This window comes from Trifolium pratense, linkage group LG1 (assembly GCF_020283565.1).
Source record: "Trifolium pratense cultivar HEN17-A07 linkage group LG1, ARS_RC_1.1, whole genome shotgun sequence".
Classification (NCBI taxonomy): Eukaryota; Viridiplantae; Streptophyta; class Magnoliopsida; order Fabales; family Fabaceae; genus Trifolium; species Trifolium pratense.
In genome coordinates this window covers 38,159,904-38,185,740 of record NC_060059.1, presented here as the reverse complement: position 1 = coordinate 38,185,740, position 25,837 = coordinate 38,159,904, and the positions used below count along the sequence as shown (strand labels likewise).

The following is a 25,837-nucleotide window of genomic DNA, read 5'->3' as shown; positions in this document are numbered from 1 at the left end:
AGCAGCTATATCGACAAACAAGAAATGATTCCAATGAAGACAAAGGGCAAAGTGAAATGCAAGCCATAAATTATGAAGGCAAACCAGTTTATTGTTGCCATTTATTTATTAGAAAATGCTGAAGGGAAGTTTATAGCACTAAAAAATGTGGTCCATATAAGGTTTCATCAAAGCTGTCCCAAGATTTCGTCTTCAACAAAAACATTCTACCACAACAGTAATACATTTCAACATCCAATTCCAATCAAAATAGCTTCATGCAATACTTAATGCACTTATGGAAGGGTTCGTTGATATAGGGGCAAACCTCCCAATGCTTCACGCTCTGCTCGTTCCCTCTTAACCTGAAAATTGTTGGTCAGAAAGCATTTAGTATTACTTCTAGAAGTTATTAGAGTGTTGATTTCCAAAAGTAACACTTTTTGCTACATGTACAACCCTCATCCAATCACAAGTGAGTAATTCTCACATGCTTTCAATTTTTGAAAGTAAATAGATTCATGCAATCAAAATATTGTTCTCACTCTTATTAGATTGGATGGTGATGAAAACGGATGAAAAACAGTGAGGAAAGAATTTGCAGAGAGAAATTGAGGTGATTTAGTATTTGCTTGGATGTAGAAAATAAGGAAAGAAAGATCAATTTTATCTCCACTCATTTAGTTCAATAGAAAATGACAAAAAAATACTCTATTCATTAAAATATTATATTAAATAAAGAACATGATGATGTGAGTGTCAATGTTGTCAGTGGCAGAGGTGGAAGGCCAAAAACCCATCATATAAATACAACATGGTGGGTGGCCAACAGTGCGGCCATGACAGGCATCCCATCACAAATTGCCTATGGCGGTTGTCAAAAAATCTGCCTTGTGATTCTCACCATGGCAACGCCCATGGCCATTGGCCACCATTTAACAACACTGGAGAGTGTTTAATTTAGGAAGCAATGACTAAAGGTTTTCAACCAGGAGAGGTTCTCTAAGGGACTCTCAATCTAAGAACATAGAAAAAACACCTAGATCAAGGATAGATACATAGATTGCAGAGGGATGGAAATAGAAAAAAGGAAAGTAGAAGTCCCTGAATCTACACTGTATCCAACTTCCATGCGCAAAAGCTCAGCTCTACAATTGTAAAGTGCCAACAATATGTTGCCCAAATGCTATGTTGCATAGGTGCGGGTACGGTACCGGTATCCGGTACTGGTACCGGTACGTGGTACGACATTTTTAAAAAAACTATGTTGCATAGGTACGCGTACCGGTGTCTAAAACGGAGTACCCGTGCAACATAGCCCAAATGCATCAGAAATTATGTAAGATAACAGCCAACAACCAACCCAAGTTTGGATTTTTTTCCCAACCTATTAATCTTTTAGAGTCAGTATCAGCCAGTATCACACCCGAACATCCGTATTATCCACAGAAGAAACTAAGCTCAAATGATGTTCTTGTTCAAACTCTGGAATCCCTCCTCACAATCAAACTGACATGGCCTATAATTTCAATGTTTGTAGCAGGTCTTGGTTCGCTAGACTAGGGGAGAAATTTGAAGGGCTTTCGGGTCAGTCACCATGCTTAAACGCGTCTACATGTTTGGGGTCCATATGTGGAACCCATGTGCCAATGTGTCATATACCTTGTTAACTCCCATTACCTTGTCCATATTTAGAAAAAAGTATGTTGTTTTTCATAAGAGATTTCACGTTTCATAAATAAAAAGAAAACAAAGAAAATCCGTAACTATGCTACTATATTTGTTGAAATGATTGAGTTTCATTCACACCAAGAGTTCTAGCATTAAAGGATAAGATTGTAGGTATATTGGGGTAGAAAACAGTCAAGACAAGGACTAATTGTTGTCTACTTCTGTAAAGGATTATGTAATAAAACACCCACGCACACCCATCATTACACAATTAGTTGTTACTTTTATCATGAATGAAAGCACTTACAAAGGTCAGCATTTCCTGAAGGTAGCTCCTGAACGGAGTTTGCATTGCCTGTCAAAAAACAGAAACAGAGTATATGAGTGCTCAAAATTTGACATCTGTGGTCAGAATATTCAGACATGCTCTTCACACAAGCACATACCAAACAAGTGCAGTGGATATTCTTTGATACATTCACATAATAAAACACAGATACCAAATAAAAGGAAAACTCACAGAAAAGACACAAGGACACCAGACATTTTGCAAAATTGCAATTGTCCCACAGAGGTTATGTCTCAATATCCAATGAAATAGAATACAATTCTCATTTATTGTTTGGTTAATTTACAACAAAATGGAATGAAACGCAACAAAATATAAACAATATAATTCCATCTTACACCTCCAAATTGGGGAAAGTGCAATGAACATTTTTTAGGAGAATACTTAGGTTAAGTGCCTTAGACATTGTAGTGTTGATTCAGTCCCTTACGTAATTTTTGCAAAACCGTGTTATTTTACAGTTTGTTAGATCCACTAAATTGGCAAAAAAATATTGGAAGCTCTTTATCTTTTCAGTAGAGAACTGGATAAACAGTTTTTAAAGAACTGTACATAACCATTTTCCTATTTTTTTTATCATATAACCGTTGTTTAAAATTAAAAATCTACGCGACCCCTACTGGGACTGAATCAGCTGCATTTAAAATCACCATTCATAATCCCACCAGGGAATGCTATATTATTTCCAATCCCAATTTAAACAATCCGATTCAAAAAAATGAAACCTAACTCGCTATTCGATTCAATTGCACTTCATTTCATCGATTTCTATCAAAATATAAACACACCCAAAACAATTTCCAATAAATTTATCAAAAACTAACACAAATGATTACTCTATCTTACTCGTAACTGAAATTTCACAACAAAAAACAAAAATAAATAAAAAACCTGAAGATCCTCAGGAAGATACTCATGCTTCATGGAAAGATCAATAGCACGCTTAAGACGCGCATGACGAGCATCAACAACCTCCTTAGGAAGCCGATTCAAAGCCTCCTTGATATCAACATCATAATATGGATCATACAGATCATCATATCGAAGACCTAATTTCAAATAAACAATCAAATTTCACGAATCAGTAACAAAAAAACGAGTTCGAAAATGAAATTAGGGTTTGATAAATCGAAAATAAATGAAATGAAAATTAGGATTAAGCTAACCGTATTTGCGAAGACGCGTAGAAACGGCTTTCATGTGCTGACGAGCGAACCAGTTTCTCTTTGGATCTACAATCGCTTGAAGCAAAGACGCCATTGTTGAGTTTTTGTTTCTCTCACTCGCTTTTTTTTTTCGTTCTCGAATAATCGAAGAGAATGAAATGAATAAGTGCTTTTTTGTTTTTCGTTTAAGCCCTAAAATTTCTCTTGGTCTACGACGACTAATACGTGTCGTTTAGTAGTCTAATTTCTTTTATTTGGAAAATACATTAATTGTGAGATCTATTTATTTAATTTTACGAGAATAAATGAGATTTTTGTTCATAAAAAAAAAAGAGATTTTTGTTTTGTTTAGCCTTATAATTTCACCTTGAATTTGAGTTTAAATTTTAAATTTACATAATATAAGTGATGTCTCTATCAATTGAGTTAACTCACGTGGATGATAATTAATGAGATTTATTTTAATATATGAAACATTTTACATTTTTTTTTAAAATGCGGAACATTTTACATTGTTAACAAAAAAAATTATCATTTGTATGATTTTTAAGTGAAAAACTAGTAAAATAAATTAATTTTATTGATTCAAAATTATCTGATGATGTAAGAATTTTTTTTTAAAAAAAACTCAAATGTTAGAAATATTTAATCAAATGACTAAGATCAAGTTGATAATAAGTCACTCATCGAATTGTTTAAATGAATATGAGCTCGATTTTTCAATAAGATATACAATAGATGTATAAATAAATATAATAAATTAAAAGAAAAAATATTCAATGATGTGATTAAAAAATTTCTCTTTAACTTTAGTGTTTAAATGTAGTCTTGGTTCTTTTATTTTACTAAATCCAAAATTTTAGCCCTTGTAACAATTTTAACATTCAATATTTGAAGAAAGTGGTGAAGTGACAAGTGATATCGTTACAAAGACAATTGGATGCGACAAGTGGCGACACAAACTAGATATTTTAAAAATTCAATAAAAAAAACTATTATTATAATCAAAATGTGAGTTTCTTCTGCGGCTGATACGTTTTTGTTACTGGACCATTTTGTTTAATTTATTCATTCAGCGGGAGGCCTGCGACCTCGCCGCTCATTCTTGCAGCTACTTTGGTTATGTAGCATTCGAGTTGTGTGAAATGAGCAGAATAATAGGATATTCAAGACTAAGGAAGTTACAGTTCATCAGATGCTAAATAAAATTAAATTACATTCGCTTTGGCAGATGAAAGCCTATAATATTAATCTCAGTTTAATTCTCACATGTGGTGATCGGTCCCTTTTATTTGTATGGACATCGATTAAGCGGTGTTTCTGTTCTGGCACAACTTATGCTAACTATAACTTATTGTTGTCATTAATAAAATCCATTTTTTATTGTTAAAAAAAAATGCGAGTTCCTTAAAAAAAATGTGAGTTCTATTCTTGTGAACGATTTTTTTTTTTTACTTATTGTGAACGATTGTGTTTTATTCGATTTTTAAAAATGATTTCCATGTAAGCTCCACGTGTTTTATCCACATAATTAAGCACTTTGTAAAATCTCACATCCATGTGCCATTTCTTCACCAAATTGCATGTCATGTCATAAATTTTGTTAAGGCAAATTCTTTGTTAAATATTCATCATTCATTCATTCATGCTAACTAACTAATAAGAGTAATGCGAACCAATAAAATTATCATAAGGGAAGAGGAACGCATGATGAATGCAATTGCATAGTGTGTACATTTCATCGATCAATCTTCTTGTTTATAAAGAAAGAACAAGAACATGATGGATATTGGATTAAAGTCTCATAGTCATAATAACAAAAACAATGACGGTAAAAATCAACTCCTCAAAGATGATGTTGGCAGCCAATACAGTCTTACCGGTATCATTCTTCCATCTCTCGGCGCCGAAACCACCGCCCGTACCGACCTCCCACGTGGCATCATCTCCCCTTACAACCGTACTTATCAGTAAGCTTTTTATTTAAGAACGTATAAATTTATGTCATCAATCAATCTAATATAGATAGCATCATTTAATGAATTATTATTTTCTTTATCTTAAATCCTAGGAATACTGGTTAGCATGACACTTTATTGTTATACCAAAGATCATGACGTGATTGCAATGCCATTGTGACTATGATTTAAAATCTAGCGTTGGACTTGGTAGGGAGGACCACGGTTCAATCCCCTGCAACTGACCCTTGAACCAGATTAGACGGCCCACTGGGCCGGATACTGGTTCAAAACAAAAAAAAATCTAGATTATGATGAATGATGATAATGATATGTGATGATTATTGATATTGCAGGCAATGGTGCAGGTTTCTGATGATATGGGTTTTCTACACTGCATGGGTGTGTCCTTTTGAATTTGGGTTTCTTAAGACATCAAAGGGTCGACTCACTTATGTAGACAGCATTGTGAATGCACTTTTTTTTATTGACATTGTTCTTACCTTCTTTGTTGCCTATCTTGACGAAACTACTTTTCTACTCGTCGGTGATCAAAAGAAAATTGCAAAGAGATATTTGAAATGCTGGTTTTTCTTTGATTTGGCCTCTATCATTCCTTATGAAATGTTTAGGAAAGACTTGCCAACAACGGTCCAGACGTATGGTTACTTCAATATTCTTCGCCTTTGGCGCCTTCATAGAGCCGGTGCTATGTTTTCGAGGTAATGTCAATGCTCAAAACTTTCATTCTTTTCAAGATCAATTGTAACCTTCTACACAAATGTATTAGTGTGTGTTTGGTTTTGTGATGATAGAACCACTTATGGAGGCAAAATCATTTCTACACTCCTGAGATCAATGTTGCCTCGTCGAAAAGTGAAACCAAACAAGATGTTACTTATTTATCTTATTTGTTCCTTGTGCCAGGTTAGAAAAGGACAGGACTTATAACTATTTTTGGGTGCGATGTTTAAAACTTTCATGTGTAAGTACTTTCTGATTATACTGTGATTTTGTTTTTGCAAAATTATGGCTTATACTTCTTTCGGTCTCAAATTTAAGCAAAACAAAGTCTATGTATTTGGTCTAAATTTGAATCAGATATATAGACTGTTTTGCTTATATTTGAGAACAAAGGAAGTACTGTATAGAAATCCTAACTTACGAGTTAAAATGTGATTCCTTTTGTAGGTAACGATATTTTCAGCACATGTAGCAGCGTGCGTTTTCTATTTTCTTGGTACAGAACACAACAACCGTAAAAAAGTTACATGGTTATCACTTGTTTCAAATGGTGCCGAACTAAGTATGTGGGATGGTTATGTATCATCAGTATATATGTCCGTAGTGACTCTTTCTGCAGTTGGTTATGGAGATTTGCATTCTGTTAGTACAGATGAACAGGTTTTTTGCATTTTTTATGTGATATTCAATTTTGGACTTTCTGCATATCTTATAGGAAACATGACCAATTTGGTTGTTCATTGGACGCAAAGAACTAAGAGATATGTAAGTATATATACAATGCCTTATCCTTTTGTTTTGAAGCATCATGCACTTGAATATTCTGCATCAATATATACTGATTAATTTCAATTTTGAATGTGAATTAGAGAGATACTGTCCAAGCTGCGTCAAATTTTGCTCATAGGAATCAGTTACCTCAACGTTTGCAAGATCAGATTTTTTCTCATTTTCGTATGAAGTACAAAATAGATTTAGAAGGACTCGAGCAACAAGAAATAATTTGTTCCCTTCCGAAAGCCATTCAGTCAAGCATCGCATATCATCGGTTTTTTAATGTTATCAAAGAAGTATACTTGTTTAAGGGAGTGTCAAGTGACCTACTATTTCAACTGGTAATAATACTGTTTTTCCATAATCCTTTTGATTTGTGAGCCTGCCTCAGCAGTTCAGTCTGCTTATCTCCAACTCATGAAGTTAGATGATATAAAACTATGTGATAGCACTCCATTTTTTCGATTCGGTAGTTTGGTTAAATCTATGCTATGCTTTATGATTTATGGACGATGATAAGATCCTTCCATTGAATCAGTAGTATGCCAAAAAAATATGATTTTTTCTCTATGACAGGTTTATTAACCAATTAATCTCTTACTTTTAGTAAGTTCAAAACATGTATATGCAATGTCGCTAACCAATTAAATCTCCAAGAACGATTATTTTCACATTTTCTTGCTATTCTTACAGTTTTGAATAGATTGACTATTTTACTGGCCTATATTGAAATCTAAATTTTTTGAAGGTCACACAGTTGAATGCTGAGTTTTTTCCTCCAAGAGAAGATGTAATCTTGCAGAATGAATCACCAACAGACTTTTATATATTGTCTATTGGATCTGTTGTAAGATATTCTCTCTCTCTCTCTCTCTCTCATAGAATGAATGACATGACAAATTATTTTAACTTTCATTTCTTCGAACTGACAGGAACTTATCCTTCAAGAGAACGGAATAGAACGGGCAAGTTTCATCTGCATTCCTTTATTTGATGTCATGAAAAACTTATTTCCATGACTAACAAAACATGTTTTCAATTATATTAGGCTTTTCGTGAAGTAAAGCAATTTGAAGTTTTTGGAGAAATAGGAGTGCTATGTTACAGGCCACAACTTTATACAGCTCGGACCAGGCTATTAAGCCAGATCTTGCGTTTGAGTCGAACATCATTTCTAAACCTTGTTCATAACAATGTTGAAGACGGAACAATTATCATGAACAATTTTCTCCAGGTATATAAGTTATATAAGATATTTTTAAATTTTATTTTACTTTTTTCTTTCTTTCAAGAAATGATTCTGCAAGAAAGCATGTATGTTGATGTTTTCTACCTTATTTCATGCAGCATGTGCACAATTTAAGTTTAACGTACCCAGCCATGGTAGGGTTTATGTCTGAAGTAGAGACATTGTTGTCAACAGGCAAAATGGATTTGCCTATAAGTTTAGTATTCGCAGCTGAAAAAGATGATGATATGCTGTTGCATCAATTGCTGAAAAAAGGCTCAGATCCAAATGAAATAGATCACAAAAATGGAAAGACACCACTGGTTAGAATTTTATGTCCTATAATGTCAATACATATATTTTTCTACACACTACTCCCTCTGATCTCATATATATAGAAAGGTTCATTTTCAGATTCATTGAATAACTGCTTCATATTATGGACCAACCAGATACATCAGTTATTCAACGAATCTAAAAAAGGAATCTTTGCTTATATATGAGACCGGAGGGAGTATACTACTAGACACTAATTACAACTCTACTTTCACATGCTATATAGCATGTTGCAGCTTTTAAAGGCAGTGATCATTGTGTGGTTTTGCTTCTAGAATTTGGAGCTGATACCAACATACAAGGTATAGTTATAGAGATTTTCGTAAATTTAGTTACTGTTTAAAAGGTAAAACGTGAACAAGGTGAGACATTGGTTACCAACAGTATAGCCAGGGTTAATTTAGGCTTTTGGAGAGTTCAACTTGATTTTGACAGAAGCTCCATGTTTTTGTGAAAAATCGATTTTGACCGGCCCTAAACTCGTTTCATGTCCTAAAACATACAATAATGAATTGGTTTTGTAATGATGTAGTCTCTAATAGTAATTGCTCTTATATCTTTATACAGACTTTGAAGGAAATATATCACTATGTGAAGCAATGAAAGGAGGGCATGAATTAGTGAAAAAACTACTTATAGACAATGGTGCAGATATATCTTCCGCTAACGTGACTCCTTTAGCAATCTTCGCTATCGAGAAAAATGACATTCAATTACTAAAAGATATTATGAAACTTGGTGGTGATATTGTGACAAACTTTACAAAAGAAGGAACCACTGCACTTCATGCTGCTGTATGTGAAGGAAATGTTCAAATAGTTAAGTTTCTTGTAGAACACGGAGCAGATATCGATAAGCATGATAAAGCTGGTTGGACTCCAAGAAATTTAGCAGATCATCAATGCCATGAAGAGATACAAAATATGTTTAAAGAAATTCCACATGTTATTCCTCAGATGCCAAATAATAATGGAGGGTCAAATATTCCAAAGTCTTACAGTGAACCTTCTATGCTAGCTATGTCTCGAGGTGGTAGCTTTCGACCTAATCAAGATTCGACATGTTTGAATGGTCATCAAAAAAGAAGGGTTGGCTCTTCTAGGAATTCCTTTTTTGGAATGGTTACATCTGCTAAACGAGGTAAATAAATATATATATATATGCCTTTAACTGCAATTTAAAATAACCGGAAAATATTAAATTCTCATTAGATATCAGTGTAAAAGTAGCTTACGCTGACAGTGTGTATCCTCTTTTCTCATTATTTATTGCATATATTCAAATCGAAGAAAATATTAAGATATAAGAAATAAGATACTGCTATAGAGAGTGATTGAGTGTGTGTGTGTGTGAGTGCGCGCACTCGCGCATCAACATAGAATTCGTGGAGATAATCTGTCCTAAAAATCATTTCATTATTGGCATGCATATGATTTTAGAAAAGTGAATGAGTTTTGCTTTTGATTTTTTTTCAGATAAATCTGGTATTTCTGCATCTCAAGACGGTCAAACTACAACTTCTACACGTGCACACGAATTGCCGATTAGAGTAATTCTTAGTCGCCAAGAAAAAAGTGAACAACCTAAAAGGCTTGTTTTTCTACCACAGTCCCTTCCAGAGTTGCTAGATATTGGTGCTCAAAAGCTTGGCTTCTCTCCCTCTAAAGTTTTGACCGAAGATGGAGCTGAAATTGAAGACATTAACTTGATTAGAGAGGGTGATCATCTTATTCTTGTATGATGAAACTAAGCATTGAAACTTGAATTGATGATTCCTATACACTTTTGTAAATTTAGAATTTAGGAATATGGACACAAAAGTTATGGTATTACACACGTATGTGAAAATATTGATTAGCAAGAGATTATTTTATGGAAATGTAAATTTAGAATACACAACGATTATTTACATTTAATGACACAACATATTCTTCATTAATTTGATGAGTTGGCCTAGCAGAAGCATGTTAGGTCTGCAGCAGAGAAAATGCATAAAATGGAACATAAGAGTTTATCTGTCTATGATTCGATAATAAATTCCTCAGAGAGAAGTTCTACCATTGTGTTCTTTGTCCTCGAACAGAATGATTACATGCGAGTTTTAACCAAAATAACAAATATCTTCATTCGTATTCAAAATAACTTCGAAATAAATATTTAATGCATCTGATACACACTTTCTTTTTTACTAGACCCTAGCTGAAATGATATTATCGTTCCTGTAACTTTTTTTTTTGTCTTAACACTCTGATTCATTAGAGGAACATTCACAATAAAGTTTTAAGTGGCTTTAGTTCAAAACTTTGTGATTCTTGTTCAAGTTTTCGTTCTAAAGTTAGCGCTTCTATTTGAAGCGGTCATACACACACGCACGCGCACGATAAAAAGAGACCAAATAAAGAGAGGATTCTATCACTTTAAATTAAATACATTAGGTATTATACAAATAAGAGACTGAATTTCATCTAAGTTAAATACAAAGAAATTTGTACAAAACTAGAAGTTAGTCCTTTGTAGGTGTACTATTGCACCATGTTAAATGCTATGATCTAAATACTGCTTAGTAAATATTGTTCTTACAAATCCTCTAAAAGAACAAGTGTTGGAAAAATTACAAAATAAGAGAGAGTGCTCTAAAGTTGTATCCTATTCTTTCAAAGTTAAAGTGATTTCTTCTTTTCCTCGATCGAATATCTTCTTCATCCACACAAAATTGGTTGTCATTGTCTCGGACCTTAACCGACATTACAACAATCTTGAGCATGACATTCAAGAGGATCTTATACATACATATATACAGGCCTTGTCTACATTCTAACAAAAGGCGAAAGGAGAGAGACTTCATCATGTTCGGATAGATTATTGATATTCAGGGTAAACCTGTCCAAGTCATAAACATAAATAAAAATTATTTCAGGAATCAAATCAAGCAAGTAATTCATATTGAAACCTTTAAAGAGTTTTTTATCGGTGTTTTACCTGAACGTGTCTGTCTTCATTGAAACCATAAGTGAAGCTACGGTTGAAGCTTCTGCTATTATCATTTTGGTTCACTGTTCTAAATTTCAATTCTCCCCTAAAAGTTGTCATCTCATCCAATATCTCTGCATCATAATAATCTTCTTCTGAAGTATCATGATTGTCGGAACTAGCTAGTCCATCGTTTTCCTGACCAAACATCACCAAGATCAGTGACTCATACAGCATATACAATATAAAACTACAAATAAGTAAATGATAAAATCTTACTAGTAGTGGTATATTATAGGGTCCGAGTGGAGCACCAATAATTTCCTCATACTCAGAAGCATCTAATTCCTGAAGATGATTTGCCTTGAATAATCTTGGAAGCAATTTCTCTCTTATAGTTATGAGAAGGAAGAAAGGTAATGGAAACAATATTCCACCAATAGGTATCCATGTCAAACCATAACAGATTACAAAATATAGAAACTGTAAACCTGTAAATGCAGCTATTATCTGGTATGGTACTGACTCAAAAAATGAGGCATGAGAGCCTTCCAAAATTCTACACAAAAAAGAAAGAATATTAGAACGATAGACAAACCTTGGTTTGCGTGTATTCAAGAGAAAAATGTAGTCAGGCAGTCACGTGATTCGACCACTGGATGAAGATTGGACAACAATAAGAGTCGTCTAATCTTTATCCAGCGAGCGAGATCAGTGACTCCATGATTCTAGAGACTTCTCCTTTAGCAAGTGCTTATAGCATAAACTCTTATCAACAATAAGTGTTTATTTATATACTATTTCTATAACGAAAGATAAAATAAAGTCAAATTGTTTTCATATAAGCCACCATAAGTTGTTTTTATAAGTTATCCTGAAAGGCTTATAGGCTTGTTTAGATTGACTTATTTGAGCTTGTATACTGGCGCATAAACACTTGTGAGCTTGTATCTATCAATTTCAGCTTATTTTCATTATAGCTTATGAAAACAGCTTATATCTTATATGAATACAGGTAGACTTTATTTTGTTTTATTATAGAAATAAGCTGATACATAAACACTTATGTTATATGCGCTTAATTAAATTGTTTATCAAAACAAGGACTATGTAAGTATGCTGAAAACAACTTATGGACATGTCATAAGTTATTTCAAATAGTCTCACAAGTGCTTCTATTAGTAGATAAACCCAAACAAATCAATCCAAACAGGCCTTACGTCTAATATGGAAAAAGTACTCCCGTCACAAAGAAGTAAAAAACATTGAAAGCCATAAACAAGGATACTTACTTGTAGTGCCTTTTTGGGGTGATGAAGAGAAGCAATAACCTTTCCCAGAATTGATTCCCATAAAGACTATCAATTGCCATATAAGCAAAATATCCCCAAAGAACTGAGCTAGGTATCTTTCTGATGATAGAAATAGCTAAAAGTGATAGAGCAACAAGTAGAGACTGCAATAAGTTGCTCATTCTTTGCTCATTAACTCTAACAGGCAAATAAGCATCTATATGTTTAATAGGATCAAATTTTTCCTTTGTACCACTCTTTTCATTAGTTTTCATTACAGCTTCCTTCAGACATTCCAACTCTTTAACCTAAGACCAAAAAATAAAAAAAGTGTTCACACTTGGACATGTATATACACATAGACACAAATTTTATGAAGCCAACAATACTTACGGTAGGTGCGGCATCCATTTCTATAAACACAGCTCGCATCGTTCCGTATAACTCAGAGGTACTTCCTTGTTGCCTAATGCATTCCTTAGCACTCTTCACCACCTTCTTTCGGATCATCTGAGAATTTGACAAAGTAAATAAGAATATATTTGAGCTGATTCTTTAGACTTAATCACTAGTGAGACTGTTGGAGAGAACTTACGGAAAGTGGAAACAGCTTATGACATGTTCATAAGTTGTTTTTAGATTATTTCCATAAACTCTCCAAGATAGCTTATGAAAACAGCTTATAGTTTATATTAAAACAATTTGACTTTATTTTATCTTTAGTTATAGAAATAACTTATACATAAACACTTATGTTATATGCGCTTAATTAATCTTTTTATCCAAATAGGGCCGCAAAATATGATGTTTTGTTGGAACATTGTTGAACAAGTTAGCAACTTAGCTACTTGTATGATGAACTTGGCATAGATGTAAACACAAGTGAAAGAACTAAAGGTGTGAATTTGAAAAAGTTCACATTTAAGTCCCACATTGGATGGGTCACTACCTTTAGTAGTGTTTATATACCACTAAGTGGCAACCAAGGGTGTGCCCTTGGGGTACCCACTTTTGTAAGAAAGGGAGACCGCACACAATGTCGAATATCACACACGCGCGCGCCGCCGCCGTCCGGCCGGTTCGGGCCGGGCCTGGGCTTGGGCTTGGGCTTGGTGATATCTTAATTTTTTAATACTCAGAAGTGATAAAATTAATTAATAATTAATTTTCACTAAGAAGTACATCAAATGGATGTTAAAACTGCTTTTTTAAATGGTGACTTAGAAGAAGAAATCTATATGGAACAACCTGAAGGGTTTGTAGTACATGGCCAAGAAACTAACTGTATGGTCTCAAGCAAGCACCGAAGCAATGGCATGAAAAGTTTGATAATTTAATGGTATCAAATGGGTTTAAACTCAACGAAAGTGACAAATGTATTTATTACAAGTCAGATAATAACATCTGTACAATGATATGTCTCTATGTGGATGACATGCTCATCTTTGGATCAAACCTTTCTGCCGTAAATGCTGTGAAATCATTGTTGTGCAACAACTTTGATATGAAAGACCTTGGTGAAGCGAGTGTGATTCTAGGAATCAAAATCACTCGGTCTGAAAAAGGGATTTCCTTAGACCAATCTCACTATGTGGAAAAGGTTCTAAAGAAATATGGATACTTCGACTGTAAAACTGCGAATACTCCTTGTGACGCCAGTGTAAAATTATTTAAGAACACTGGTGATAGTATTAGACAGTCTGAGTATGCGAGCGTCATTGGCAGTCTTAGATATGTCACTGATTGCACTAGACCCGACATTGCATATGCCGTGGGACAGCTTTGCCGGTTTACCAGTAGACCTGGTAATGAGCACTGGGAAGCTATAAATAGAGTCATGGGATATCTTAAAAAGACCATGAACCTCGGATTACATTATCTGAGATTTCCTGCTGTACTTGAAGGGTACAGTGATGCTGATTGGAACACCTTGTCAGATGATTCCAAAGCAACGAGTGGCTTCATTTTTAGTATAGCCGGAGGAGCTGTATCATGGAAGTCTAAGAAACAGACCATCTTGGCACAGTCCACTATGGAGTCTGAGATGATAGCACTAGCAACTGCTAGTGAAGAAGCAAGCTGGTTGAGATGCTTGCTATCCGAGATTCCCCTATGGGAAAAGCCAATGCCAGCTGTGTTGATCCATTGTGATAGTACCGCGGCTATCGCAAAAATTGAGAACCGTTATTACAACGGTAAAAGACGTCAAATAAGACGAAAGCACAGCACCGTGAGAGACTTGCTCACTAAAGGTGCTGTTAGAGTGGATCATGTACGCACTGATGAAAACTTAGCCGATCCTTTGACGAAAGGACTAGCTAGAGAGAAAGTCTACAGTACATCTGTTAAGATGGGACTAATGCCTACTGTGAATTACTTATGATGGTAACCCAACCTAAAAGACTGGAGATCCCAAGAATTAGGTTTCAATGGGTAAACAACAAGTCATGAGTAATAGGGAATGAACATGCAAGTATAAGAAGCATGTATCCTGAAGTGAAAAAGGATGAGTTAATAAAACTCTTAATGAAATCTATACTCTGTGTCAGAGGAGTACCACACTTCAGGGGTACTTTAGATAGACTCACCTATATGAATGTGGAACTGAGGCCGGTTCCTATGGAGTTTATGGGGCGAACTCCTAGAACGTTCATGAAACTGGGATATACGTGCAGGGCCAGAAATGCACGGGCTGAGAAAACACCTTAGGAAAAGGTTATGTGCGGGTTTGAGAAAAATCTGAGATAGAGTTCAAGACAAGCGTCACTCTTGTTAAATCGGGCTCTTACTCGCTATGTAAAGGTTCAAGACAAGCGTCACCTTTGCTTATGCATAATCTTAAAGAAACGTTTATCGTTACTTCTGAAACAACTTTTTTAAATTCAAGTGGGGGATTGTTGGAACATTGTTGAACAAGTTAGCAACTTAGCTACTTGTATGATGAACTTGGCATAGATGTAAACACAAGTGAAAGAACTAAAGGTGTGAATTTGAAAAAGTTCACATTTAAGTCCCACATTGGATGGGTCACTACCTTTAGTAGTGTTTATATACCACTAAGTGGCAACCAAGGGTGTGCCCTTGGGGTACCCACTTTTGTAAGAAAGGGAGACCGCACACAATGTCGAATATCACACACGCGCGCGCGCCGCCGCCGCCGTCCGTCCGGCCGGTTCGGGCCGGGCCTGGGCCTGGGCTTGGGCTTGGGGATATCTTAATTTTTTAATACTCAGAAGTGATAAAATTAATTAATAATTAATTTTCACTAAGTGTGACCGGTTCAACAAAAACGCACATGTTTTTTGTGCTTAATGTCAAGTCAAACGGAATTATTACCGTTATTAATTTGAACTCAGTCATAACTGAGATCCCTGAAATCGTGGCCACGTTTTGATGTGCTGGCCCTGATTCTCTCCCACTTCCTGCTCCACATCAGTTGCATTCTTTCCCTATAAATACACATCAGTTCTCACAATTTATTTTCACGTTGAAAAACTGCAACTCTCTCTTCTCTCTTTCAATATTCTTACTTCAAATTATTTTTTCTTGTTGTTTCAGAGAAAGTGGTTTACCACTTCGAATTGATATTTGCATATCAATCTAGACTGGTTCGTAGTAACCATCGGAGGTGTTTTTCTGGCCGTTTTCTACTGTGCAGTAGTTAACGGTATTTCGCTTGAATTGGCTGTTTTATCCTGGGGACTTCACGGTTGTTAGTCTACCTTGCACAATTTGGGTAGTGCCGTGAAACGTCTTAAAGAGAGCGTATCGAACCGCGACTCGGCCGATAAATTCACAGTTGCTATTGTTTTCAAAAACGATTTTCAAAACCGAAAAACAACATGTTTACCTGCCTCCTAAGAATTGCTAAACTCTTTGTATGCATAGGGGACTGAGGAAGGACTCCATTTGCTGGAGGAAGACCAAGAATACCGCAAATAAACGTCTAAAGAATCAAAAGGATATACATGTTAGGAAAAATTTATGACATTGAATTTACATATAACAAAGTTTACAACACAGTAACATACCATTATTCCAAGAAGTAAAATATCATAGTGGTAAGCAGATGGTTTTTGAAGGTTAAAGTCCTTCTGTTGAGCCAACTTTGAAGCTACACTATGATCGAAAAAGTATAAACCTGCTATCATCACTGCTGGAATAAATGCTCCAAAGATAAATGGCAACGGTACCTTTCCCATATCCTGCAGTTTATAGTCAACAACTTTAGAAGGATTTTATGACTTGCATAACAAGAAATTAGTCGTTTATTAGAGTATTTCTAAAATATCTCAATTATTGATAACTTGATCAATATTTTAATACAAATTTTGATTTTTTTTTAAAATTCTAAAATATCAAGCTTAAAATCTGGACGGTCCGATCTTCTTCCAATGCCCATTGATGTGGCTAACTGCGTGGAGTCACAGTATTGAATGCAAACAATCCAAATCCATGTTATAACAACACTAATGAAGATACTACTAATTATGTTGTAGACAAGAAGATGAAAAAATTTAGTCCATGTATAACAATACCTTAACTACTGTCCAGTGGTAGAGAGATGCAGCTTCCCAAGGCAGTTTACAAAACAATCTTCTAGGAACATCAGATGGAACTTTGCTAGGTACGGTATAAGATAGTATAGTCCAAAACACTACCATCAGTGGAACTCCATAATCTGCAATGATACCTCGTATCCACCCTGTATTGTATGCCAAAATAAGACGAGAAGATAAGTTTAACCTGAAAACATTGTCTGTGTGGTGTGGTCTTATTATACAATACAAGGTTTTAAACTGCATTTGTGACTTGCGGGTGAAGTTACATCGTAATATCAATGTAACTCTTGATGTTGCAGAAAATTGTGGACAAATGCAAAAACTCAAAATATGTTGACAATGTGGATGCGATTTCATATGCAGACCACAATTTAAAAAGTTAGTATTATATATTTGGATTCTGGAGTCATTTACCTGTTCCATATCGCCATTTTCTTGCTCTTCTGCTTAGGATGGCAGTGAAAAGTAACCCAAAAAAGAAAATGATTGAAAGTAATCCATTTGTATACCGCCAATGGAATTGATATTCCTCTAACGAGGGATTTGCATCCTTTGGTATCTTGAACTCACTTATGAGTCCCTATGGATCAAAACAATTGCGAGGTTAAAATTCTCTGCAGTGCAAAATTCACTTTCCATTTTGCTAGGAAGAGTTAGCCATATATGTATGTATCTAAATATATACCTCTACAGCCTCTTGAAAGAAAAGCACAGTAATTAGCGTGCCAAATAATTCCTCTGCAAGCCTAGTAAACCTACTGATAATTGTACACGCATTGAAAACCGCAAGCAGAATCAACAAGAATGATGTCCAGACACAAACCCTGCAATACACTTTCAACAATTATATACTTTGAACCTATTTTCATCACACTCTTAACTCTCCATATAACTTTTAAAAAGTGTGTTATCTTAGCATGCATGGTTTTAAATTGTGGTCTGAAACTGCGATTGCAATCATAACATACTGATTTTGGAAGTCATTGCAATGACATTGCAACCACAACATTAAAAAGAGTGTGTTATTATAGCAATTCTTAAGCTTAATAATGAACTAAATGGAAAGGTAAAATATAATTATAATGCTGAATGGCATAGATACTTACCAACCAGCCCAAGCCAAAAACAGCTTGGGACCTAATTCTGGTCTTCTTGAGCAAAAACTGTATAGAATGGTATACATGATAACAGTTGGTTCAGCAACTCCTAAAATCAACAAAGGTTGACCACCAAATATCGAATGGATAATTCCACACATAGCCGTAGATGTCAATGTTTCAACTGTGCTCAAAGTTCCATCTGTAAAAACATGACATGGATGCTCCCTTATAGATCAAAGAGTTTAATTTTGATGCACTGTCAGTGTGAAAAGTTTTACACCGTCAACAAATCGCAACCAATCATACGATGTAGTTGTGATTAAAGTCAAACATTTTTAATGATCTGACGATTATGACTGATTGACTGTGTAACTTTTTAAAAAAGATGATGTATATGAATTAAATCCATAGATCAAATAACATAAACATTTGAACTTTGAAGCTATATCATAATGGTTTAAAATTTTGATCGTTTACCTGTATCTCTATTAAGTTGCTCTCCAAAAGCAATAACAGGAAGTGCAGAAGCAAAAAATATGTAGAAAGTTGGGGCAAATATTCTAAGGCCAGTAGAGACTGCACAAGTCCAATCTTGTTTATAAACTTCACGTCTTCCATTGAAATCTTGTTTTATTCCACTAAATGGTCCCATAGCTACATAAACATATAAATTCACAAACATGAAATTGGTAACATTCTTAGGACAACTTGTACAAAAATTGTTCCTGGGACTGCACAAATTGGGGCCCAAGGGACGGAAAAAAAAAAACTGAAAGTTTTGTTCTCTTACTAAACCACAATTTGTTGTCCTCTGCGCAAGTTATAAAAAATACGACAAAATTTGTTGAATACCTTAAATCCTTGTGTTGTTTTGTCTTATATTATTCTGTTGCATATTGCAAATCAAACGGATCTTTAGTGATTTTTGTGATTCTAATAATAATAAAACCCTTTGCATTTTCTTATTAAGGAACATCATGAAGAACCTTCATACAAAAGTAATATTAATATATAGGTGAACAACATAACACATTGAAAAAGGAACAAAATTTCCACACATATATATGTATAATGAATTAACATATTTCATTTTAATTTGCACATATATAGAAATGACAATGCAAACTTACATGAATTGCGGGTCCAGGTGGACCCTCAAGAAGTAGAGGAACAACAAAATGATTGAAGATGGAAAAGAAGGTCAGGAGGTTTGAGAAAAGAATGAAGAATGTGGAAGAAACGAATCGCCGCCACCGTAAAATCCAGATTTCACAAATTGAAGGGTTTGTTTGTGGCTCTTTCTTTCTTTTCTTTCTTTGTTTCTTTGCAGAGAAAGATGATGGCATGCATGCATGCAAAAATTAGAAAATGTTGAAACACAAAAATGAGCGAGTTTTGTGGGATAAATATGATCCTATGATGTTGGATATGGATATTGATTACTAGGACATGAATCCAGTGTCATAACTTCTTCACGCAATTACACGTAGTAAAAAATCTCAGCCACAGTCCACAGATATTTGATTGGTGGATGGTTTTTGTCTTAGTAGTCGGATTTTAAATTATTTAATCTCAGCCATCAGATTTGATCAGACAATCAGAAACAGTTAATGCGTCATGCAGTAACAATGTAATCCAAATCCTTGATTACAGACTATAGTGCGCGAAGCTAGCAACAAATTTAAGATGGGGCTAATCTATATCTAAAGAAAAATCTTCCACGTGGCACTCCTAGAAACAATGATATATCATTTTGTGTAAAATAAAACCACATAGAGCATCATAGATCAAAATGCAGACATCGTTGTTGAACCAATTAAGAGCGATTTTTATTTGTGGATACATCTAAATGTGCTACTTTCATTCCCTAACCTAAGTCAACATTGAGAACGACTCATTATATATTTTCATTTTTTTTTTCTTACTTTTATTTTGATGTTTTCTTAAAATTATTTTTGTTGGTTTTGGTCTTTTGGACCAACTTTGATTTTATCAATTTTGTGATTTTTTTTAATGGCTGTAAGACATTTTCATGTTAATAAGTTTTCATGTTTACTCATTGATGTTAGTTTTTTTTTTTTAAAAAAAAAAAAAATCGTTTGCTCACTAAAGATATCAGATAGCCTACAAACCCTTATCATTTTTAATAATAAAAATATAATTAAATATTTTATTTTAATTTACTAAAAATATTAAGATTTATTTGTAGACCGGTCTATATTAGACGTCCTCTAAATTAAACTATTTTCACTATCTACACTTCAAACAAATACATGAAGTAACACTCAGGGGCGGATCCAGTGTGCAACCAGGGGGTGTACCTGCACACCCTGAAATTTGAACAATTGCACCTAATACCCTATGTTATTTCTACTTTGCACCCCTCTGACATTTTACATTTGCACTCTGCACCCAAACTCGGACGCGTGTGCGGTCCAGATTTCCCCAATTTTATGAACTCTATCTTCTTGTTTTAAAGGACCGATGCATATTATTAATATTATATAAAAAAAGGGCAGATGCATGATGATCAAAAAGCAGGATTGACACATGTACAGAGCAGCAGTCAATATGTTTTCATAGTTTCTTTTTACAATACTTTGTATTTTTTATTTTATTAATTCAAAATCTCTTCAAAATTTTTTAAAGGTTTTAAATCAGTTTGGCTAAAACAAGAAGATATCTTACCATAGCCAAAATTCCGTCAATAAAAAATGTTACCATAGCCAAACACTACCTGTTTTCTATATATCAAGCAAAAGAACAAGTGACGTGTACACGTGAGACTCGGTTAAATACTCAAAAATGAATAATTTTATTGTGGATGCTTTTACTTGCCAATATACTACTACTTAAAAAAATAAAAAATAAGTGGATATAGCACTACTGTTTTATAAAACGTTTCTAAAAATAAGTGGATATAGCACTACTTATTTATTTTTTAGAAGGAATGTTTTAACAAAATGCATATTTAGAGTAAATATTACCATCTTTTTCAAGAGGTATTCTTGATTGGGCACAAGCCTAAAGTATTTATATTTAGGCGTACACACTAAAAAATATAAAAAATTAATAAGAATGATAATAAAGTGATGATAAATGATGTGACTAATTTATTTAATATTTAAATTATTTCAATCATATGTTTGCCCAAATATTTTTTATTTGGGTTTTTGTCTATATTAAAATTCCTCCTTTTTTAAAAAAATTTACACTTACTAATATACTCCTTATACATAAATTTAAAAAATTTGTATTATATATCCTACTTATAATAATTATTAATTAAAATTAAAAATTTTGCACCCCCTGAACCAGGGTCCTGGATCCGCCACTGGTAACACTTATCAATTAAAAGTACACCACACATTAAGTTGGGATTAATTACTAAGCCTTATCATAAGACTTTTCTTTCTAAACAATCCATGAGACTATACCGGACGACAATCTAAATTAAAAATCAATGGTGTGATTTGGAGTTAGAGTTACTCATCGCTCCGAGGGATATGATCTGGAGTAATTTTAGAGTTAACAGTTACTCTTAGGGTCAATATATCATTTCTCAAATTGGTTCTATATTTTTACATAGAAATTTTATACATAGAAATTGAATAAAGTATAAATGTTACAAATCCTAATAAGTATGGAAAAAGTATAAGGGTGTTTTTACCACCCAAAAAGAAAAACTACTTAGTCTCATGGAGAAAGAGGGAGAAAACACCCTTGTACTTTAATGAAGAATACAATCAAAAGAGTATGTAAGCCATTCATAATATAAACATTGATTACCCTTTTTAGACGATAGAATCTAACTCTAAGAGTGATGACATTTGATAAATGGTTCTATTTTTTAATTATGTTGATAAACTTTCACTAAGATAATGACGTTGACAAAATGTTTCTTGCAAATTTTACCAAAATAAATACAAAATGCGGCATAAAATAAAATGGTAAACTATAGTACCATAATAAATTTGATTCTAGATTTAATTTTTAGATGGCAGGGGAAGTAAGAAACTTTCTCACTATAGTCTAATTAATTTTTAACCATTAAATTAAATAAAGAAGATAGTTTTATCATACACTCTCAATAAATTGGGGTTGTTTTAGGAAATTGGATTAGGTGCATTCGAATTTTTGGTGCAGTCCCTTTATAGTCGTCCGATCACCATCAAACAGTTTAAATAAATACGGTCAAAAAATACAGTTGTTAAATCATGATCGTTCGATCTTGATCGGACGGTCATAAAGTGACTGACTGCACGCAAAATTCGACTGCACGGAATCCGGGTCGTTGTTTTAGGTGTCCTCTTAAGAAGAAAAACAAGGATAATGATGTTGTTGTTGAGTCATGGGAATAACGTACAGGTACAGGTCATGTGTTGTTGTATCATACTTCATCTCCAATGGGGTAAGGTAAGGACATAGGGTGAGGTTTATATGCTGAGAGAAGCAATTGTTGAAACTAATTTTTGGGGTTTGTTTTGGTTTTAAGTTATAGCGGGTGAGGTCCATGGTGTTGATTTTTATACTTACTATAAATATTTTGATACCTCTTATCCCACATTCTTAAACATATAGCGTATTTTGACAATTAACATATGTTTATATATTTTACATGTGATATTTTTGATTTTTTAGTCTCAAAAGCTATGAATATTTTGAAAAGAGTTTAAAAAATTATGCATAGTAATGTGGTTTAAAGATACAGTGTTTAATAAGATTGATTTTGCCATAAAAAAAGGTTAGCGGCGCAACTTGCTGCTAGTTTGTCTTTGATTCAAGTGTAATTATCCTACATATAATTTTTTTTGACACAAACATTTAAAAATTTGTTATATAATATTGTTAAAATATAAGTGGAATTATTGTGTTATTTTTTTTGTAAACTTATTTATTTAATATTTTATGTTTCAAAATAATTGTCTCGTGTATATTTTTAATAAAAAATTAGAAATTTTATTAGGAATATTTAAGGTAATTAGAAATTTATTGTGTTATCTTCTTATTTTTTTTCTATATTATTTCTATAATATTTTTTTACAAAGTAAATTTTCTATAATTTTTTTATTGTTTTTTTTTTATTCCTATTACTTTTTATAACTTTTTTATTATTTTCTTATTCCTATTTTTGTGTATGTTTTGTTCTATTTTTAAGCATATCATCTTTTTATTGTATTTATCTTATATTATTTCCCCACATATGTATATTTTTTACGAAATTATAATGAATGATACAAAATTTGCAACGTGGATTTGGTGGTATTCAATTTTATTATATTAGAAATAAATTATATTTTAGATTATATTAAATTAAAAGTAGATAATTTAATGTATAATTAAGATATTTTAGATTTTGAGAATATAAAAGGGGTGTGTGGGGGGAACATAGAAGCGAAAGCTCAAAAGCCAAATCTCTCTCTCTCTCTCTCTCTCTGAAAGAAGATCCAAGTTTTGGTGAACTTCTCAACTCAAACATGTCGGGAAAAGGCGCAAAGGGTTTGACAACTGGTAAAACCCCATCTTCTCTCAAAGACAAAGACAAGAAGAAACCCACTTCTCGTTCCTCCAGAGCTGGTCTTCAGGTCTCTCTCTCTCTCCCTCTCAAAATGTTCCAAGTTTTCATCTTTTTCACTCTTTTCTGTTGGATCCACATCTTCATCATATTTACCATATGCTACATACCCAAAGTTTTGATTTTTATTTTATTTTCCCCTTTTTATGTATGTTTTGTTAATAGGTTTTACTTTTTTGTAAAAAGAAACTGGATTTTAGATTTGGGGTTTTATGTGAGATGTAGAATGGAGTAAAAAGATTGGATTTTGACCAAGATTGAAATCTGGGTATATTTTATTTTAACATTGTACTGTGTTGTTGATGTTGTTATTGTTGTACGATGGAAGTGTTTATAAAGTGACTTTCTCATGTTATTAGTTTTTTCACTGACCCATTTTACACCTATTTAAAGAAATTATTGTGTCATGTTGATGATGTAAATGGTTTGTTTGGAAGGGTTTAGTTTTAGTTCACCATAATGTGTCAGTGTGGTGTTTGTGTTATTTAGAGGTGAATTCTTTGGTACACATATTATGTGCATATGTACCGGTACATTTGTTGAGTGAATGATTCTGATTGGTTTATAAATAGTATTTATTAATTTTTCTATATTAAACACCATTTGTGGACCAATCACAATCATCCACCTAAGCCGTGTAACGGTACATATCCACATAATATGTGTACCAGAGTGTTCACCTTGTTTGGAAGGCTTTAGTTTATTCCACCATAATGTGTCAGTGTGGTGTTTGTGTTGGTGATAGAGTTTAATTAAATAATTTAGATGTTTTAGTTAGTTGAACCTTCTAGTTTGGTTTTTAGACTTTAGACTCTTTAGGTTATTATAATCCATTGAGTACTATATTTTGAAAATCATTGAATAAAGAAATGTCTTAAATTTTTTGTTGCTTTTTAGATTCATCGAGAATCAAATGTATCTGGTTCTCTTATATTAAGGACTAGAGGGAGTAGCATTTTTCTTCTGCATTATTTCTTTTGTGCTGGTGTGCTGCTATGCATATATATCTATATATTATCCACTACATATATATCGGTTAATCTTCTCACTTTTGGATTACTAATTTGATGAATTCCTTAAAGTGGAACCTGACATCAAAGGCTGTAGCATCCGGTAAGCCAAAGGTTTTCTCTTAGTTTGCTTCACCCACATAAATGTCATGTCTATAACGATGATCTTGTTTTGTTAGTGACAAGTATCTTTGGATGTGATGTGGTGATTTCTTTTCTTTATGCCATAAGAAGTTTTTGCAAGTGGTTAATTATTGCATTTTTTTTATTCTTGGAGTTATGTTTTCCCGATTTTAAGCATGCTAAAATTTATATTCTGGCTGCAAATCACGTTGAGCTTGTTAGTATTGATTTTATTCATCTGACATCATTTGGTTTGCCATCATGAACATCTTTTTACATACAGTTTCCAGTTGGACGTATCCATCGTCTTCTGAAGTCAAGGGCAATGGCCCATGGAAGAGTCGGGGCAACAGCTGCAGTTTATTCTGCCGCTATCCTGGAGTATTTAACTGCTGAGGTGTTGGAGTTGGCTGGCAATGCAAGCAAGGATCTGAAGGTGAAGCGTATTACACCGAGACATCTACAGCTTGCTATCCGTGGAGACGAAGAACTCGACACCCTCATCAAGGGAACAATTGCTGGTGGTGGTGTTATTCCTCACATCCACAAGTCTCTTATCAACAAGTCTGCAAAGGAATGAAGGCGCATAGTTCATTCGAATCAATGCGGAAGAAAAGATGGATTTCAATGTAAATTTGATGATAACTTGATTTGTGGATAATTTGTTCCTTGCGTTGGTTTGATTTGATCTAGCTGTTCTTAGATTATCTGAAAATTTCTTTTTTTTTGAAATGTATTGTATTAACTAACATGCTCACTTTTGTGGTATGGTACTGCCTGTCTAGGATTTATGTTTGTTTTTATCCTTGTTAAACTCTGCCTTTGGTTTTATTTTTAACTCTTTGACAATGTAGTAATGGAAAGTCTTTTGCTGCTAGTTTCTTGCTGTGTGATTTTGTCTTCAAGTAAAAAACAAAGGAAGAATTGATTTGACAAAATGGAAAAATTGAATGAGTTGATGTGTCAATATCTCCTCTATTTGAAGTGTCAATTATGTAAA

At 33.7% G+C, this 25,837-nt stretch overlaps 4 protein-coding genes across 4 annotated transcripts; 2 read left to right on the top strand and 2 right to left on the bottom strand.

Moving 5' to 3' along the window:
• Positions 1–70: 70 nt before the first annotated feature.
• Positions 71–3,346, bottom strand: LOC123915046 (cytochrome b-c1 complex subunit 7-2, mitochondrial-like). The gene is made up of 4 exons (XM_045966202.1): positions 3,166–3,346; positions 2,891–3,048; positions 1,958–2,005; positions 71–344 (listed from the first exon to the last, which is right to left on the bottom strand). Exons 1-4 carry the CDS (start codon positions 3,257–3,259, stop codon positions 276–278), a joined length of 369 nt encoding a protein of 122 aa, XP_045822158.1. The 5' UTR covers positions 3,260–3,346; the 3' UTR covers positions 71–275.
• Positions 3,347–4,947: 1,601 nt separating this feature from the next.
• Positions 4,948–9,946, top strand: LOC123893810 (potassium channel AKT1-like). Its single transcript, XM_045943614.1, has 12 exons — positions 4,948–5,135; positions 5,480–5,845; positions 6,051–6,108; positions 6,315–6,632; positions 6,737–6,982; positions 7,390–7,488; positions 7,574–7,606; positions 7,690–7,875; positions 7,989–8,192; positions 8,432–8,507; positions 8,773–9,345; positions 9,681–9,946. The coding sequence occupies exons 1-12, from the start codon at positions 4,948–4,950 to the stop codon at positions 9,944–9,946; spliced, it is 2,613 nt and encodes an 870-aa protein (XP_045799570.1).
• A 640-nt stretch (positions 9,947–10,586) lies between these two features.
• Positions 10,587–19,533, bottom strand: LOC123915031 (probable boron transporter 6). Its single transcript, XM_045966191.1, has 13 exons — positions 19,260–19,533; positions 18,607–18,783; positions 18,136–18,328; positions 17,715–17,853; positions 17,444–17,609; positions 17,006–17,172; positions 16,499–16,672; positions 16,318–16,413; positions 12,861–12,977; positions 12,468–12,775; positions 11,455–11,734; positions 11,185–11,373; positions 10,587–11,085 (listed from the first exon to the last, which is right to left on the bottom strand). The coding sequence occupies exons 2-13, from the start codon at positions 18,779–18,781 to the stop codon at positions 11,065–11,067; spliced, it is 2,025 nt and encodes a 674-aa protein (XP_045822147.1). The 5' UTR covers positions 18,782–18,783; positions 19,260–19,533; the 3' UTR covers positions 10,587–11,064.
• Positions 19,534–23,543: 4,010 nt separating this feature from the next.
• Positions 23,544–25,714, top strand: LOC123915037 (probable histone H2A variant 3). The gene is made up of 2 exons (XM_045966197.1): positions 23,544–23,714; positions 25,121–25,714. Exons 1-2 carry the CDS (start codon positions 23,607–23,609, stop codon positions 25,415–25,417), a joined length of 405 nt encoding a protein of 134 aa, XP_045822153.1. The 5' UTR covers positions 23,544–23,606; the 3' UTR covers positions 25,418–25,714.
• Positions 25,715–25,837: the final 123 nt, after the last annotated feature.

Coding starts and splice junctions, on each gene's coding strand:
- LOC123915046 (XM_045966202.1), bottom strand. CDS start 3,259: ATGGCGTCTTTGCTTCAAGCGATTGTAGATCCAAAGAGAAACTGGTTC. Junction 3,049..3,165: donor TACGCGTCTTCGCAAATACG/GTTAGCTTAATC, acceptor ATTTGAAATTAG/GTCTTCGATATGATGATCTG. Junction 345..1,957: donor TTCAGGAAATGCTGACCTTT/GTAAGTGCTTTC, acceptor AACAATTTTCAG/GTTAAGAGGGAACGAGCAGA.
- LOC123893810 (XM_045943614.1), top strand. CDS start 4,948: ATGGATATTGGATTAAAGTCTCATAGTCATAATAACAAAAACAATGAC. Junction 8,508..8,772: donor AGCTGATACCAACATACAAG/GTATAGTTATAG, acceptor ATCTTTATACAG/ACTTTGAAGGAAATATATCA. Junction 9,346..9,680: donor GGTTACATCTGCTAAACGAG/GTAAATAAATAT, acceptor ATTTTTTTTCAG/ATAAATCTGGTATTTCTGCA.
- LOC123915031 (XM_045966191.1), bottom strand. CDS start 18,781: ATGGGACCATTTAGTGGAATAAAACAAGATTTCAATGGAAGACGTGAA. Junction 17,854..18,135: donor TTTTTGGCTTGGGCTGGTTG/GTAAGTATCTAT, acceptor AGTGTATTGCAG/GGTTTGTGTCTGGACATCAT. Junction 11,374..11,454: donor CCTATAATATACCACTACTA/GTAAGATTTTAT, acceptor ATGTTTGGTCAG/GAAAACGATGGACTAGCTAG.
- LOC123915037 (XM_045966197.1), top strand. CDS start 23,607: ATGTCGGGAAAAGGCGCAAAGGGTTTGACAACTGGTAAAACCCCATCT. Junction 23,715..25,120: donor CCTCCAGAGCTGGTCTTCAG/GTCTCTCTCTCT, acceptor TTTTACATACAG/TTTCCAGTTGGACGTATCCA.